We start from the raw sequence: 14397 nt of genomic DNA on the forward strand, positions 1-14397 counted from the left end.
TCTTATTTTATCCTCACAGCACCCCTGGGAGGTAGGTGGTGTTATTAGCCCCTTTTTAAAGTTGAGGAAACTGAGACAGCATAAATGACTTGCTCAGGGTCACACGGCTAGTAAGTATCTGGGTCAGGATTTGAACTCAAGTCTTCCTGTCTCCAGGTCCAGTGCTCACTCTACTGCGTTACCTAGCTGCATTAGGGAAGATAAAGGTTATATTTCTCAATATTGATCTTATTTATCCAAACACATATAAGTCAATAGTTAAGGTTTCTTTAAGAATTTTTCTCTAGATATTATTTATCTTATGTGTGTTCATTACTATATCTTAGTATGTAGTATTCAATTACTGCATTTACAAAATTGAGAACATTTGAAGATAAAATAATATTAGTTTATTGATTTATGTATGTATATAACTTAAGCACTTTAGAAATGTACTAGAGGGGTAGCTAGGTGGCACAGTGAGTAGAGCACTGGCCCTGGAGTCAGGAGTACCTGAGTTCAAATGTGACTTCAGACACTTAACACACTTACTGGCTGTGTGACCTTGAGCAAATCACTTAACCCTAATTGCCCTGCCTTCCCCCTGCAAAAAAAAAAATGTATTAGAGTTCACACAGAATCATCACCAAATAAGTAAATGACCAGCTTGTGCTAATAAATGATATCTACAGGAATTATACTTCCATTTATGCATGCAGAGAGAAGTACTTTACAGTCCTGCTTTCTTATGTCCTTAGAGTAGCTAAAAAAATTAAGTGACTACATTCTAACTTGTTTGGTGTAGATAGTATGTATTGCACAGTGGATTATCAGTGTTCTTGTTTTGTGTTCAGTGCCCCCAACCTTTTCTTCCCAAAACATAGTCGTCAAACTCTGTATTGTTGAAAACTGGGGGTAAGGGAAGTGTCCCTCCCCTTATGCCAAGTAGTGGAAATTAAATTAACCATAGGATGATTAAAATATGCTGATAAAGGAACAGAGGAGGAAAGCAGCCATGGAAAATATGTTAGCAAAGGGGAAATAGTGAGAGAGGAGTGTCAAGAGCTCAGATTAAGTAGGTCAAGCTTTGCCAGTAGATGAGAACAATTTAGAGGGGCTCTCCCATTTGAGAGTCTAGAGAAGAAATGCATTGACATTGATGAGGGAGAGAAATACAGAAGGTCCAAGAGCATTCATTTGGATCAGTTCTTGTGGCCGTTAATGGAAGGAAACAGTAAGCACTGGATCTACAGGGGAAGTCTGTTTTGCGGTAACATCACTTTCAGCATTTCTTGAACTATGGGTCGTATGGGATGAAAAAAAATTTGGCAACAGAAAAAGGTTTCTGAACATGCAGGCACTAAAAATTGCATCATGCAACTTCACTGCAGCCTTGATTCTGAACACCAAACATGCACACTTTGCACTGCATATGCTTCATGCCACACAACTCCAGTGAACGCTGCCAATAACATGAAAAGGAATTTCCAGTAGGAAAAGTTTAAGAAGTCCTGACTTAGATCGTCTCTGTACATACTGATAGAGATAAAACTAGCTTCTTTATTTGATTCCCAGTGTCCCTTCTCTGTGCTTGTAGCTCCTTGAGGATAGGGGCAGTCTTTTTTTGTATTCTTGTAGCACTAACCATAAATTAAGTCCTTGATAAAGAATTTTTGACAATTTAAAATGTTCAAAAAAGATTTTAAAAAAGAAAGATTTGAAGCATGCTTATCCCTGGCCAGTACATCCTGGGAATTGACACACTTTTCTGCTTTCCAAGATGGTCATATATGTCTCTGAATTAAAGGGCCTCGTAGCTGCCCTGTTTCTGATATGAACCTGATTGCCTTCATGATAACCTTCCCCTGGTGGTGTAGGAGTTCGAGCTACCAGACAGTGCTTAGAGTAGTCTTTGCCTTTCGGCATCACAGTTTAAGTGGGAATTCCTAGAGATTGTGAAGTGTGTTGCTAATATGCACTGGCTCCCCCACCCCCCATTCCTCTTTTCACTTCATAGAATCTCTCTTCCTTCAAGATATAGCTTGAGAGTCCTAATGCTTTTTTCCTTCTGTGGTTATACCTGTGCCACAGCAGGTGTCTGTACTTGCTTTGGGGAGAGGATGGGTGGTAAGGGAAGAAGAGAATGCTTTTTGTGCCATACTTTCTGCCTGACCATCTCCTTACTAGCCTCATTTCTGTGAAGAGTTAGAATGTTATGGTTACTTGCCATGTGAAGGAGATATTTCAATGCCAAACCCCATCCCTCCTCAGTTTTGAAGGAAGATGGGAAAAACAGCCAAAAAAATAAAGATACCACTTAAAATACTACCTTCCACATGAAGAATTGACCTGCTTCCTCAATTGCTGGTGCCTTCTTTTCCAAACTGCCTTTAGCTAATTTGTATTAATTTTTTATTCTCTCTTGACACTATATATATATGTATATATGTATATGTGAGTATCTACACATACATACACTTTCCCATTCAAATGGAAGCTTCTTGCATGTAGTAATTATTACATTCGTTGTTGTATCCCCTAGCACCTGGCACATAGTAGGCATTTGATATATACTTGCTGATTGACGTATGTTTCTCCAGTTGAGACCCTTACCAGCTGTATAAAACACCTTCTACCATACCCAGCTTTATACCTAGCATTTTTGAACTTTTGGACTTGAGCATATTTAAAATTAGCCATATGCAAAAAATTCTTTTTTCCCCCTCACCCTCCTAAAGTGTGTTTTATTTCAGAATATAAATATTCATTCATTTGGATCAGTTGTCACTACCACACATAAGAGCATATTCATTGAATACTACATTTGACCTTTTTATACTTAATGTTTCTTTTCTGTCTAAGCAGCCAAACCATTGACTGCTACAGTATAAAATTAGTTTTGGTACAGAAAGGAAGCAACATATACAGTCAAACAATTACCATGTTGAAAATATCACTTCTCCCTTTGCTTAAGTCTCATCTTTTGCCTTTATGGCAAAATGTTAGAATGTTGTTAAAATGCATTGTATAGTAGAAGTCTTTTTCTCCTCATTTTATAATTTGGTCTCTGCTTCACTATAATCAAGACTACATACTTTCCTCCTAGCTTACATTGTAACATTATTGAAGCTGTTTTCCAGGATTGATACTAATCTTGACTTGTAACCAGTTGATTTTTTTATTCATATGGGTAAGTCCCTCCAGTTTACTCTATCAGAGGCAATAGCTGACTCTGCCTTTTCTTTGCAGGAGATGTTGGCTGTAGATGCCCCCAGGAGGCACAAGGTATCTGTTCATGTTCTTGCCAGGGAAATGGACTCCTGTAAGTACTATATCTACTGCCTGTTTTACTTATATTCTTAAAAAGCACCAGTAACCTTCAGTTATTTCGTATTTCATCTACACTAAATGCTGGGCAGATGGTTTGGGTGGTTGGATGATTGCCCAAAGCCTAACAATAATACAGTCTTCACTTTATACTGTGGTGGGGAGGAGGGGTGAGAGTATCTGGGGCTTTGAGACTATTAGAATGGACCTGATAGAAAAGAGGCTCATATATGTAGATTATAAATGTCTCCATTTTACCCCCCAGGAATATAATTTTTCTATAATCAAAATAATGCCTTTAACAGTTGTGGGTACCAATTAGGAAATAATTCGTATAAGACAGTCTTATACACAGGCTTAGGACAGCTTTCTCCCCAAAGTTGACTAGGCCACCATTCACGAGAACCCCTAGTGAAGATGTATCCTACATCAGTGAACCCTGGAAAAGTACAATATCAGTTCTCTTGGGTTATGTTGATAAATTTCATTAAAATTCTGACTCACTAAGATTCTCCATGAGATTAATCAGATGCCTACTTTGTGTACTCCGAGATTTGTTTCCTCCTTTCTCTCACAAGCTCTAAGCTTGTGAACTCATATCCTCATTTATGGTTTGGCATTAAAATGTGGTAAAAAGTATGGAGCTTCCATTGGATAGATATTTCTGTCTTCTTCATCCATGTAGCTTATTTCTCTATATTCACTACAAATTGCTTCCCAGTTGTGTGTTCCCACTTTCATTTCATATCTTGGGGAATCTTTAATATCTTTCACATTTGGCAATACAGATTTTCTTTACTAACCATGCAAATGAACACCCCTTGGGGCCTTATAGAAAATAAGGCACAAGTTTAAAGCTTTTAGTGAGTAACTTATTACTGCTGGGAGCTATTGGTTTTGGTTCTGGTTTTGGTTTAGTATTTTCTTGGGTGTGAGAAGTACTTTTAAGGGTGTTTGACCATGGAGCTTCCTAATTATCTCATTGAAGTGATTGAATGATTTATCATGAGAGATGCCAGTGTTGTGACCTTCACTATCACAGGAAGAGCAGAGAATGAGGCCTGAGGGTTATTGCTTCTCAGCTTTCATAATCATCCTGCTAAGGAGAGCTACACCCTTGGTACATTGGGTGTTCCTGCCCGGGCTAAAACACTGATTTTTCTAGTAAGAGGGTGAGCATTTAGCTGAGTAGGAAAGGAACAGAGAAGACTTGTTGCAGAAACTGGTTTTCAACACCAAAAACTATAGAATTCTTACTGTATTTTAAAGCAACATGTGTTAAAGTTATTATAGTCATATTGTGATTTTTGTTTAAAAAGAAACTGCAGCAAACTATACATCTAATTGCATTCTATATTAAAAACTTGATGGGTTTTTTTTTTTTTTGAAACTGCTCTGGGTGTTTCAGTAAAAAGACCTGTGTGATACATAATCCTTGTTATCTTGTAGGTCCTGTTGTTGGAGAGTTTCCATGTCAAAATGATGTAAATTTGACACAAGCACCAGCCTTACCCCAAGTAAGAAATCTTTACTGAAAATGTTGTATTTAAATAATTATCCAAAGAAGAAAGGGACTTGTTATTTTATGCAGCCTGTGACTGAGAGGCTTAGGATTCTAGGGTATTGTTAGCATTTCCATTCTGTGGGCTTCAGTTCCTTCATCAGCCCAGCCCAGAAGTTTGGATGTTCCTTCTCCCATTTTATGGCTCCTAGCAGTTTGAAGTATTCTCTCTTTTCAGCTTGATGAGGGAGGAGCTCAACCATGGTTCCTGTGCTATGAGGACCAGCTACTTCTTTTAAGAAGTTGGCATTGACTGTGCTAAGCTCTCCTCTTCCATACAGCAAAGGGGGGCCTTTGTGTAGTCTCTCTGTATGGGCATTCCCAGAAGAGGAGGGCAAGGAATACCAGAGTCTGTCTTGCTGAAAGCAGCCCTAGCTTAATACCATAGGTTTATGTAGAAATCTCCATTATCCTCTATCTGCTATGGAGGAAGAAATCAGGCTTGTTGCATTAGCAGTTATGAAAATCTGAGGTCCTAACTGTTTTGTTTTTGTTTCTGCTTTTTAGAGGGGGGAAGACAGGGCATTTGGGGTTAATGACTTGCCTAGGTTCACACAGCCAGTAAGTGTCAAGTGTCTGAGGGGCAGATTTGAACTCAGGTCGTTCTGACTCCAGGGCTGGTGCTCTATTCAGTGTGCCACCTAGCTGCCCCCTGAGGTCCTAACTGTTGTGTGTACAAGAAAACAATATTGCATTCTTCTTTCCAATCTATGTCTTCAGTTAAAGATACTAAGAATTGTTTCTTTTTACTCACTACTACAGCCAGAAGTTATTGAAAACATGACGGAATTCAAGCGGGGTCTACCGCTCTTTCCCCTCGTGAAACCACATATAAATTTCATGGCTGCAAAACTCTGAAGAACCCAACCAATGGAAAAAATGCAAATGGATCAGCATTCTCATGTCTTCAGCAAGGTTCAGAATGAACATAATGTTCTTATTAGGGAGACAATCTGGCCCATTTTAGGAGTTTCTGGTTCATTGAAGATTCATACTGTATTAGAGACAGGCGATTAGAAAAAGCAATTGCAGTCAAATGGCATTATGTAGAGTATTAAAAATCAAAACTAATTAAAATATTCAAGTCTTGTAGATGTAGTATATTTTTAGAATGTTACATACCTATTAAAATATTTAAAATTCCCTTTAATTACTAATGGACATTCCCCAAACATAACATTTCTTAAAATGTTAAAACTATTCCCACAGAATGCTCCTTCTCTAACTGTAAAATACTCATTTGTCAGAAAAAAAAATACATTAATAAGCCTTTTCTGTAAAAAAGCTCCCTGACTTGATAAAGAAGGCTTCAAAGCTTTTTGAAAGGTGACAATGTTGGGTAACACCTTTTAAGAAGAAAATCGATCCTCAAAAAAAAATGCTTTCTACTGGTTTGTTTAATAAGATCAATGGTGAATATAAAATTTGACAGATAATGGACAAGAAAATACCTTTTTCTTTTACTGGTGAAATCATTGAATGTGTAGGCATGGTTTTAATCTTTTTATAAATGTGAACACATTTTCTATTCAAATTAGTAGAATGGCTGGAAACCCTAGTCCATCCCATTTATTTATGGTTCCAAAAACACTATCCCTTTCATCAGTTTTATCCCATATTGAATTTTCTCAGGATTTACTGTGTGGCCATTTTCTTTTGGCTTAAAATGATTTTCTTTAATTGCAATTCCTCTTGTTTCTGAGTGGTCTATGGGATTCATCACTTTTACTTCTTCCCATTCACACACTGCTACCTTAGTTTAACAAGCACAGGTAGAGTCCCCTGAGGGAGTGCCAGACACATTCTTCCAACCTCAAGTGATGTTGTCAAAGCATGCCCAGCTGCACAGTGCGTCAGAGCTGGCCTCCGGGACTTGCGGCACCGAACAGAAAAAGAGTACATGAGGTCTGTGAACACAGCAGAATCCTGTTCCCGTGTGGATCATGAGGGTGAGGCGGTATCAGAGCCACGTTTTTTGGAGTCATTGTGGAAAATAAAACCCCAGATTATTTTTAACGGCATGGATTTTCTAAAATTCTTAAATTGTTAGTAGTCTTACTGTGTTAATAAATTAATGCCTTAAAATGTTGATAAATTACTTTAAAAATAAATAGAAAGTAACTGGAGTGAAATAACTGAGGCTTTTATCCCTGAGCTTCTGTCTTTTTTTTTTTCAGGTGAAGTTAATATAGTAGATTCATCTGCTTTTAAAAATATTTGCCATTTTCAAAACTGATACTTCAAATGAAATCGCAGAAATGTGCTGATTCCATATGCTGGTACCCGTGACATTAGGCTGTCAAACCTGGAGCCAGTTGTAACAAACTGAATTCTCAGAATAGCCAGTCACCTCAGTTTTAATATGACATGGCTTCCTTATGTAGTCACAGCTTTTCACATCTAAGTTTTTATATTTGCCATTTTTCAAATCTAAAATTGGGGGCATACAAACTGGGGCAAGAGTAATTATAATCACAAACATGGAGGCTGCCTTTGAACACTTGGCCCCATTTCTACTTGCAGATGAGCGGTGCTATAATGGTCTTTTTACCCTTTGCCTTCAGGACCTGACTTTCTGAAGGCTTTTGTCATCCATCAGGAGGTTTATGTGTTTATCATTCCCTTCTGGTTCTATGTATTTATAGAATATGCAGATTATTACCAAGCTGCAGATATAAACAAAGTAGATATAAAATGGACTGGAGTGTACAAACATGCCCTGATAACAGTCCGTTAAAATCCACTGGGTAAAACTTTTATGTAGAAAATGAAGTACTATGGATGCAATTTTAACTTTTTTAAAAAATTGGATGAAATTTAATAGTATCAAATAATTTTTATGAGGAAGGTCTATTTTTTAAGTTCTGGAAGGTGGCTCGTGTGGTGTGCCAGAACCATGTCTGTCCTCCGGCCTTTACCCAGCTTCTGAGTTGATCTTGCAGCACAGTTTGATAACTCAGGCATATTTAATGGGTCATTTCAATGGATCCAAAGCTGCAGTGTCTATAAGCAATAACAGACTACCTAGGATACTGTTATTTACTCTTAGTGCTTGTTAAATACAATTTGTGAAAGAAACCGTCAATTATTAGTTCCATGTAACTTTTTAAAGGCTTCTTTTGAGTAGTTGATGTGGAATTGAGAGCATGTGACAGCCAGTGTGGCCATGTGCTGGGGTTATCCTGTTTACAAATAAATGGTCTGAATTTAACCTGCAGAGTTTGCTTTCGTATTCTTCTTAGTTTACCATATTTTGGTAGAGTAAGTAATTATTAATTGATTGACCACCTCATGTGCTAAGGAGCGGCTAAACCAACCATGAGCCAGACTGGAGACTACTTTCAGATTTTTTTTTCTACATATGCTTTCTGGCAACTTTCAGCAGTTAGAGTACTTGAAAATGGACTAGAAAAGGCATGTTGTTTCTGATGCAGAAAATCCTGATGTTCCAAAAGAAAAATCATGTAGCATTGATGCCAACCCAACAGAAAATCTTCATAGATGTGCACAGAGCAGCACATTTATAAATGAAGGGACATCTCTTTATCCCAGTCTCAAAGTACAGTTCACTTTTAATGTCCTGAAAGATTCAAAGGCTAGCTGAAACAGACATTCACTGCCTCTTGTTGGTATCTCTGTTCTTCCTCTGGAGTGTCCTGGGACTTCTAGTGTGTCTCATCCCTGGATATACATATCTGGGACCTGCTGGTGAGGAAAAACAGCTTCTTTGCCAGTTCCAGCCCCTGACTCCCTCCCTGTCTAAAGAATCCAGCCTTGTGAGCCATCGCTAACTGCTTAGTCCAAGCAGCCCCGTTTTGGTTGTTTCCTGCTGGCCTCAGCAAAGCTGTCCATGTAACCCAGTCAGCATTTCCTTTGACCAGTTTAATAGCAGCATCCAGAAGAGCTTTCTAATGAGGTAACAGTGCAGAGGTGAAAAGTAGCCAACTTTTTGCCTTTGGCTTGGTCAGTACTGTTTTTCACAAGGATAAAAAACAAAGTAGGAATTTCTGCTGTATGTCTCCCTTTTCCAGGAATGGTATCAGCTTGTCAGCTCTTCACCTGTAGTTACTCCCCATTGATGGCTCTTTGAGACTCACCACTCCTGTTGCAGTACCACTTTCCTTTATGATCTGGATGACGATTCTGTTGACTTATTGCAGAGAAATTCAGTTGATAGTAATACTGAATTATTCACCCTCCTGGCATTCTCTTCAAAGATTGTTGCATTTTCATTTGCTCATATCTTAAATTAGTTTCAGGTTGCATAATAACCGACTCATAATATTTTAAAATTTGCAAAGCACTTACCCTACCTCAACTCAATCTAGTCATAACTCTTAGGGTTTAGTGCTACAGATATTCCCATTTTAAAGATGAAGAATCAGGTTCTGATATTAACTTGCCTGTGATCGTAGAGCTAATGTCAGAAACAGGATTTGAACCAAGGTTTTCAGCAGAGTAGCTTCTACACTACTTTGTCTCAAAGTATCTTACTAAGTAGTCGAAACTTCCTGGTCTGTTGCTATGTTTTAGTGATAAAGTTGGAAATAATCTTAACATTTGTATGATGTGTGACAGTTTTCAGAATGTTTTCACACACTCTCTTATTTGACATTTGTAACCAGCTATTGAGGTAAAGGCAAAACTAATGAGATAATGTATATAAAGTACTTTGCAAACCTTAAAAAGCCTGTAAATGTGAGCTCTTGTAGTTATGACTATGATAAAACTCTCAGGAAAGTGTAAACCTCCTTGTTACCAAGAGATAGAACTTAGACTAGAATCTGCATTTCCTGATGTGTTGTGTCCCACACCATCTAGGTAGGTGTTCACACCAGTGTCACCACAATTAGGCCATGCCTTACTGGACTACCGGGATACAGTCGTGCTCTCCAAGTCCCCTTCAAGAATCACGTAGAGAGCAGCTCATCTTGGATTTGTGAAGAAGTTCATAAAAGTCTGAGCACTGAAGCGTGGGCCCTTGGCTCTAGAGAAGGATATTCCAGCATATTAGAGAGCTTGTGATCTACTAGGTACTCTATCTTTAGGAAATACTTGGCCAGAGAAGAAGTGAGAAAATGCACTTCCCTTCCCTCTTTGCAGATGTGTGTATATGTGTTGGGGGAGCATGGGTTTGGTGGAATATTGCATATATTGTCAAAAACAGTTGATAGGTTGGTTGATTTTGCAGAATTGTGTTTTTTCTTTTTTTTTTTAAATGTTTGTTGCAAGGAAGGCTTACCTGGGAAAGGGAGATGGAAGGGACATACTCTGAAGTGAAGGAGATACAGAAACAAAAGATATCAATAAAAATTAGTTGGTTTTTTTTTTACTTGTATTTTTCCAAATTAGGTCTTGTTCCTGCTGCAGCCACATGCTTAAAAACAAAGAATTACTTATAAATGTTGTTACCAATGTTGGTAATTTGATATTTCTAGCCACCAGACAGACATTGAGCAACACAAAACGGTTCACTGTACATCTCCCCCAGAAAGGTTTAGTTGGAATGCGGACAGGGAATGCCAGGTCCAACAAGCTACCAGTCAGACATTTTATCAAATTGTCCTGGCAGTGGAATTGTGAGTAAGCCACTTCATGATCCTGAGCCTCAGTATCTTTATAAAATAAGGGTGGATGAGTTCTAAAGTCCTAAATACAAAATGGGTATTCTACAAATATGCTTCTTGTGATGCTCTGATGCCCTTTCTGAGGACACTTTGCTCACACTTAGCATATCACTTAGCACTGCAGTGGGAAAAGTGCCAAGATGACCCACATTCTTGGTTTGAGAAGATTGTAATTTATTATGAATGGCCTCTTCTGAAGATGGATTTCTCTCCTAGCAGAATGATAATTTGTTCTCCAATGAGAGAGACATTTTGAATGATTTAAATTCCTATTTGCCATAATGGAATAATATTGTGACTTGTGAGTCAGAATATTAAATTATAAATGACATTACATTTTTTTTCTTTCATGTAGTTTTTTGTGGGAAAAAAAATCCTGAACTGTCGTACACGGAGAATGCTTCAAATGGATTGTCTAATGTGGCCAATCTTGGACCATAGAAAATGGAATGCTGTCCTCTAGTAACACAAGCACTTACAGTAGGTGCTCCAACCCACCTGTTCAGAACAGGACCTACTCTTCTTAGACTTCTCTATTTGAAAAACTGTACAGCAATAGACTACATTTTAAAAGGCCATCTTGCTAGGAGTTAGTAAGACCTGAGTTTAAATCTCACCTCCACAAATGTGAAAATAGCCATGTGGCCTTAGGTTACTTCATACTCTTTGCCCTCTGTTTACTTTTTTTTTAAATTACTTATTTTCAGTATTAAAAAAATTGTTCCCAACTCTCCCTCCAGCCCCTCCCTCCACCCACTAAAAAGGCAAGCAATATATCAGTTACACATGTGATATCATGCAAAACATTTCTGTTAACCATGATGCCCCCCCCCCAAAAAAAAGGCAAGAAAGAGTGAAAAAAATTATACTTCAGCTTATCAGTACTCTCTCTGAAGATGGACAGCATTTTTCTAATCGCGAGTCCTTCAGAATTGTCTTGGATCATTGAATTGACAAAAGTAGCGAAGTCTTTCACAGTTGATTGCTGGTTCTACTCACTTCACTCTGCATCAATTCATATAGGTCTTCCCAGTTTTGTTTTGTTTTTTAAACATCCATACAGCACAATAATATTCCATTGGGGCAGCTAGGTGGTATATTGGATGGACCACTGGGCTTGGAGTCAGGAGGACTCCCTGAGTTCAAATTGAGCCTCAGACACTAGCTGGGTGACCCTGGACAAATCACTTAACCCTCTTTGCCTCAGTTTCTTCATCTGTAAAATGAGCTGGAGAAGGAAATAGCAAACTACTCCAGTATTTTTGCCAAAGAAAGCCTCAAATGGGGTCATGAAAGATTGGACACGACTGAACTACAACTACAAAATATTCCGTCACAATCATATAGTACAACTTGTTCAGCCGTTCCTTGATGGGCATCCCCTCAATTTCCAATTCTTTGCTGCCACAAAAAGAGCTGCTAGAAATATTTTTGTATATATGGGTTCTTTTCCTTTTTCTTTGATCTCTTTGGGATACAGACATAGGAGTGGTATTGCTGGGTGAAAGGGTTTAATGCACAATTTTATAGCCCTTTGGGCATATTTCCAAATTGTTCTCCAGAATGGTTGAACAAATTCACAACTCTACCAACAGTTCATTAATGCCCCTATTTTTACACATCCCCTCCAGCATTTGTCACTTGCCTTTTATTATCTATCATATTAGCCAAGCTAATAGGTGGGATATGGCACCTCAGAATTGTTTCAATTTTTATTTTTTTAATCGATGGTGATTTCAAGCATTTTTTCATGTGACTATAGATAGCTTTGATCTTTTGAAAACTGCTTGTTCATATCCTTTGACCGTTTATCAGTTGGGGAATGGCACTTATGTTTTATATATTTGCCTCAGTTCCCTGTATTTTTGAGAAATGAGGCCTTTTTCAGAGAAACTTGCTGTAAAATTTTTTTTATATACTGCTTCATTGCCTGGTACCTTTTAGCAAAATGAGTATTTTTAAAATTAGATCTATCTTTGCTTTTACTTTGACATCATGATTGCTACCTCTGCCTTTTTTTTTTTACCTCAACTGAAGCATAATAGATTCTGCCTTAGCTCCTTATCTCTGTGTGTCTTTCTGTTTCAAGTGTGTCTCTTGTAAACAACATATTGTAGGATTCTGGTTTCTGATTCATTTTGCTGTTTGCTTCTGTTTTATGGGTGAGTTCATGCCATTCACATTAACAGTTATGATTTTTAACTGTGTATTTTCCTTCATTCTGTTTTCTTCCATTTATCTTTTTCTCTTTTTACTGTCCTTCCTCAAAAGTAGGTATGCATGTATATATATATTCTTCCTTATTCGAATCACTTCCAATGAGAATGAGATTCAAGCATTGCCTGCTATCTCCCTTCTCCACACACCTCCATTTCCCCTTCTCCTGTAAAAATTCTTCCTAGAATGCTTATGTGACAAAAATTTCCCCATTCTTCCTCTCCCTTCACCCAAGGAATCCCTGTTTCTCGCCCATCCTTTTTTTTTTTTTAAGATCATCCTAGCCTAATCAACTCACACCCATGCTTTCCATCTATGTATATTCCTTCTAACTACCCTAATGATAATAAAGTTCTTAGGAGTTACATGTACCATCTTCCCGTATAGGAATAAACAGTTTAACTTTACTGAGTCTCTTATGATTTCTCTTTCATGTTTACTTTTTTATGCTTTTTGAGCCTGAATGTCAAATTTCTATTCAGCTCTGTTTTTATATCTGTCTATCTATCTATCTATCTATCTATCTATCTATATCTATATATCAGAAATGCTTGGGAGTCCTCTATTTCATTAAATATCCATTTTTTCCCCTGAGGGATTATTCTCAGTTTTGATGGATAGATGACTCTTGTAATCCTAGCTCCTTTGTCTTAGAATATTGTATTCAAAGCCTTTTAATTCTTTAACACAGAAGCTGCTAAATCTTGTGTTATCCTGACTGTGGCTCCATGATATTTGAATGGTTTCTTTCTGGCTGCTTGCAATATTTTTCCTTACCTTGGAACTCTGGAATTTGGTTGCAATATTTCTGAGATTTTTCATTTGGGGATTTCTTTCAGGAGGTGATTGGTAGATTCTTTCCATTGCTGTTTTACCCTTTGGATCTAAGACATTGGGTCCATTTTTCTTTTAATTGTTCTTTTTTTCAATCATGGCTTTCAGGCAGTCCAGTAATTCTTAAGTTATCTTTCCTCAATCTTAATGAGATATTTCACATTTTCTTCTATTTATTTATCCTTTTGACTTTGTTTTATTGTTTCTTGATATCTCATGGAGTCATCAGCTTCCACTTGCCCAATTCTGATTTTTAAAAAATTCTTTTCTTCAGTAAGCTTTTGTACCCCTTTTCCCGCTTAGCCAGTTTTGCTTTTTAAGGAGTTCTTTTCTTCAATGAATTTTTGTGCCTCTTTTATCATTCAGCCAATTCTGGTTTTTTACATGTCATTTTCTTCAAGTTTTTTTTTAACCTCTTTTACCAACCTGTTACCTCTTTTTTTTTTTTTTTTTTTTTTTTTTTTTTTTTGGAGAGGGAAGGCAAAGCAATTGGGGTTAAGTGACTTGCCCAAGGTTGCACAGCTAGTAAGTGTGTCAAGTGTCTGAGGCCAGATTTGAAATCAGGTCCTCCTCACTCCAGGGCCAGTGTACTATTCACTGCTCCACCTAGCTGCCCCTAATTCTCTTTTCATAATTTTATAGCATCACTCATTTCTTTTCCCAATTTTTCCTCTACCATTCATCTCAATCTCTCTTCTCTCTCTCTCTCTCAAACTCTTCCAGGAATTCTTGCTGTTCTTGGTTCCAATTATTATTTTTCTTTGAGGCTTTGCTTGTAACTAGTTTCATATTGTTGTCTTGTGAGTTTATGTCTTGGTTTTCCCTGTTACTGTATGTTTTTATGGTCAAGTT

At 37.6% G+C, this 14397-nt stretch overlaps 1 protein-coding gene across 1 annotated transcript in view; it reads left to right on the forward strand.

Annotated features, from left to right (window-relative positions):
- The window catches only part of IDE (insulin degrading enzyme), a 111959-nt gene extending 103875 nt beyond the window's left edge, over positions 1-8084 (forward strand). Inside the window, exons 23-25 of the mRNA XM_036734627.1 lie at positions 3229-3301; positions 4756-4823; positions 5630-8084. Coding sequence (XP_036590522.1) covers positions 3229-3301; positions 4756-4823; positions 5630-5725 — 237 coding nt within the window. The 3' untranslated portion in view covers positions 5726-8084. The remainder of the gene's footprint in view (positions 1-3228; positions 3302-4755; positions 4824-5629) is intronic.
- Positions 8085-14397: the final 6313 nt, after the last annotated feature.

Source organism: Trichosurus vulpecula, chromosome 8 (genome assembly GCF_011100635.1).
Source record: "Trichosurus vulpecula isolate mTriVul1 chromosome 8, mTriVul1.pri, whole genome shotgun sequence".
Taxonomy (NCBI): domain Eukaryota; kingdom Metazoa; phylum Chordata; class Mammalia; order Diprotodontia; family Phalangeridae; genus Trichosurus; species Trichosurus vulpecula.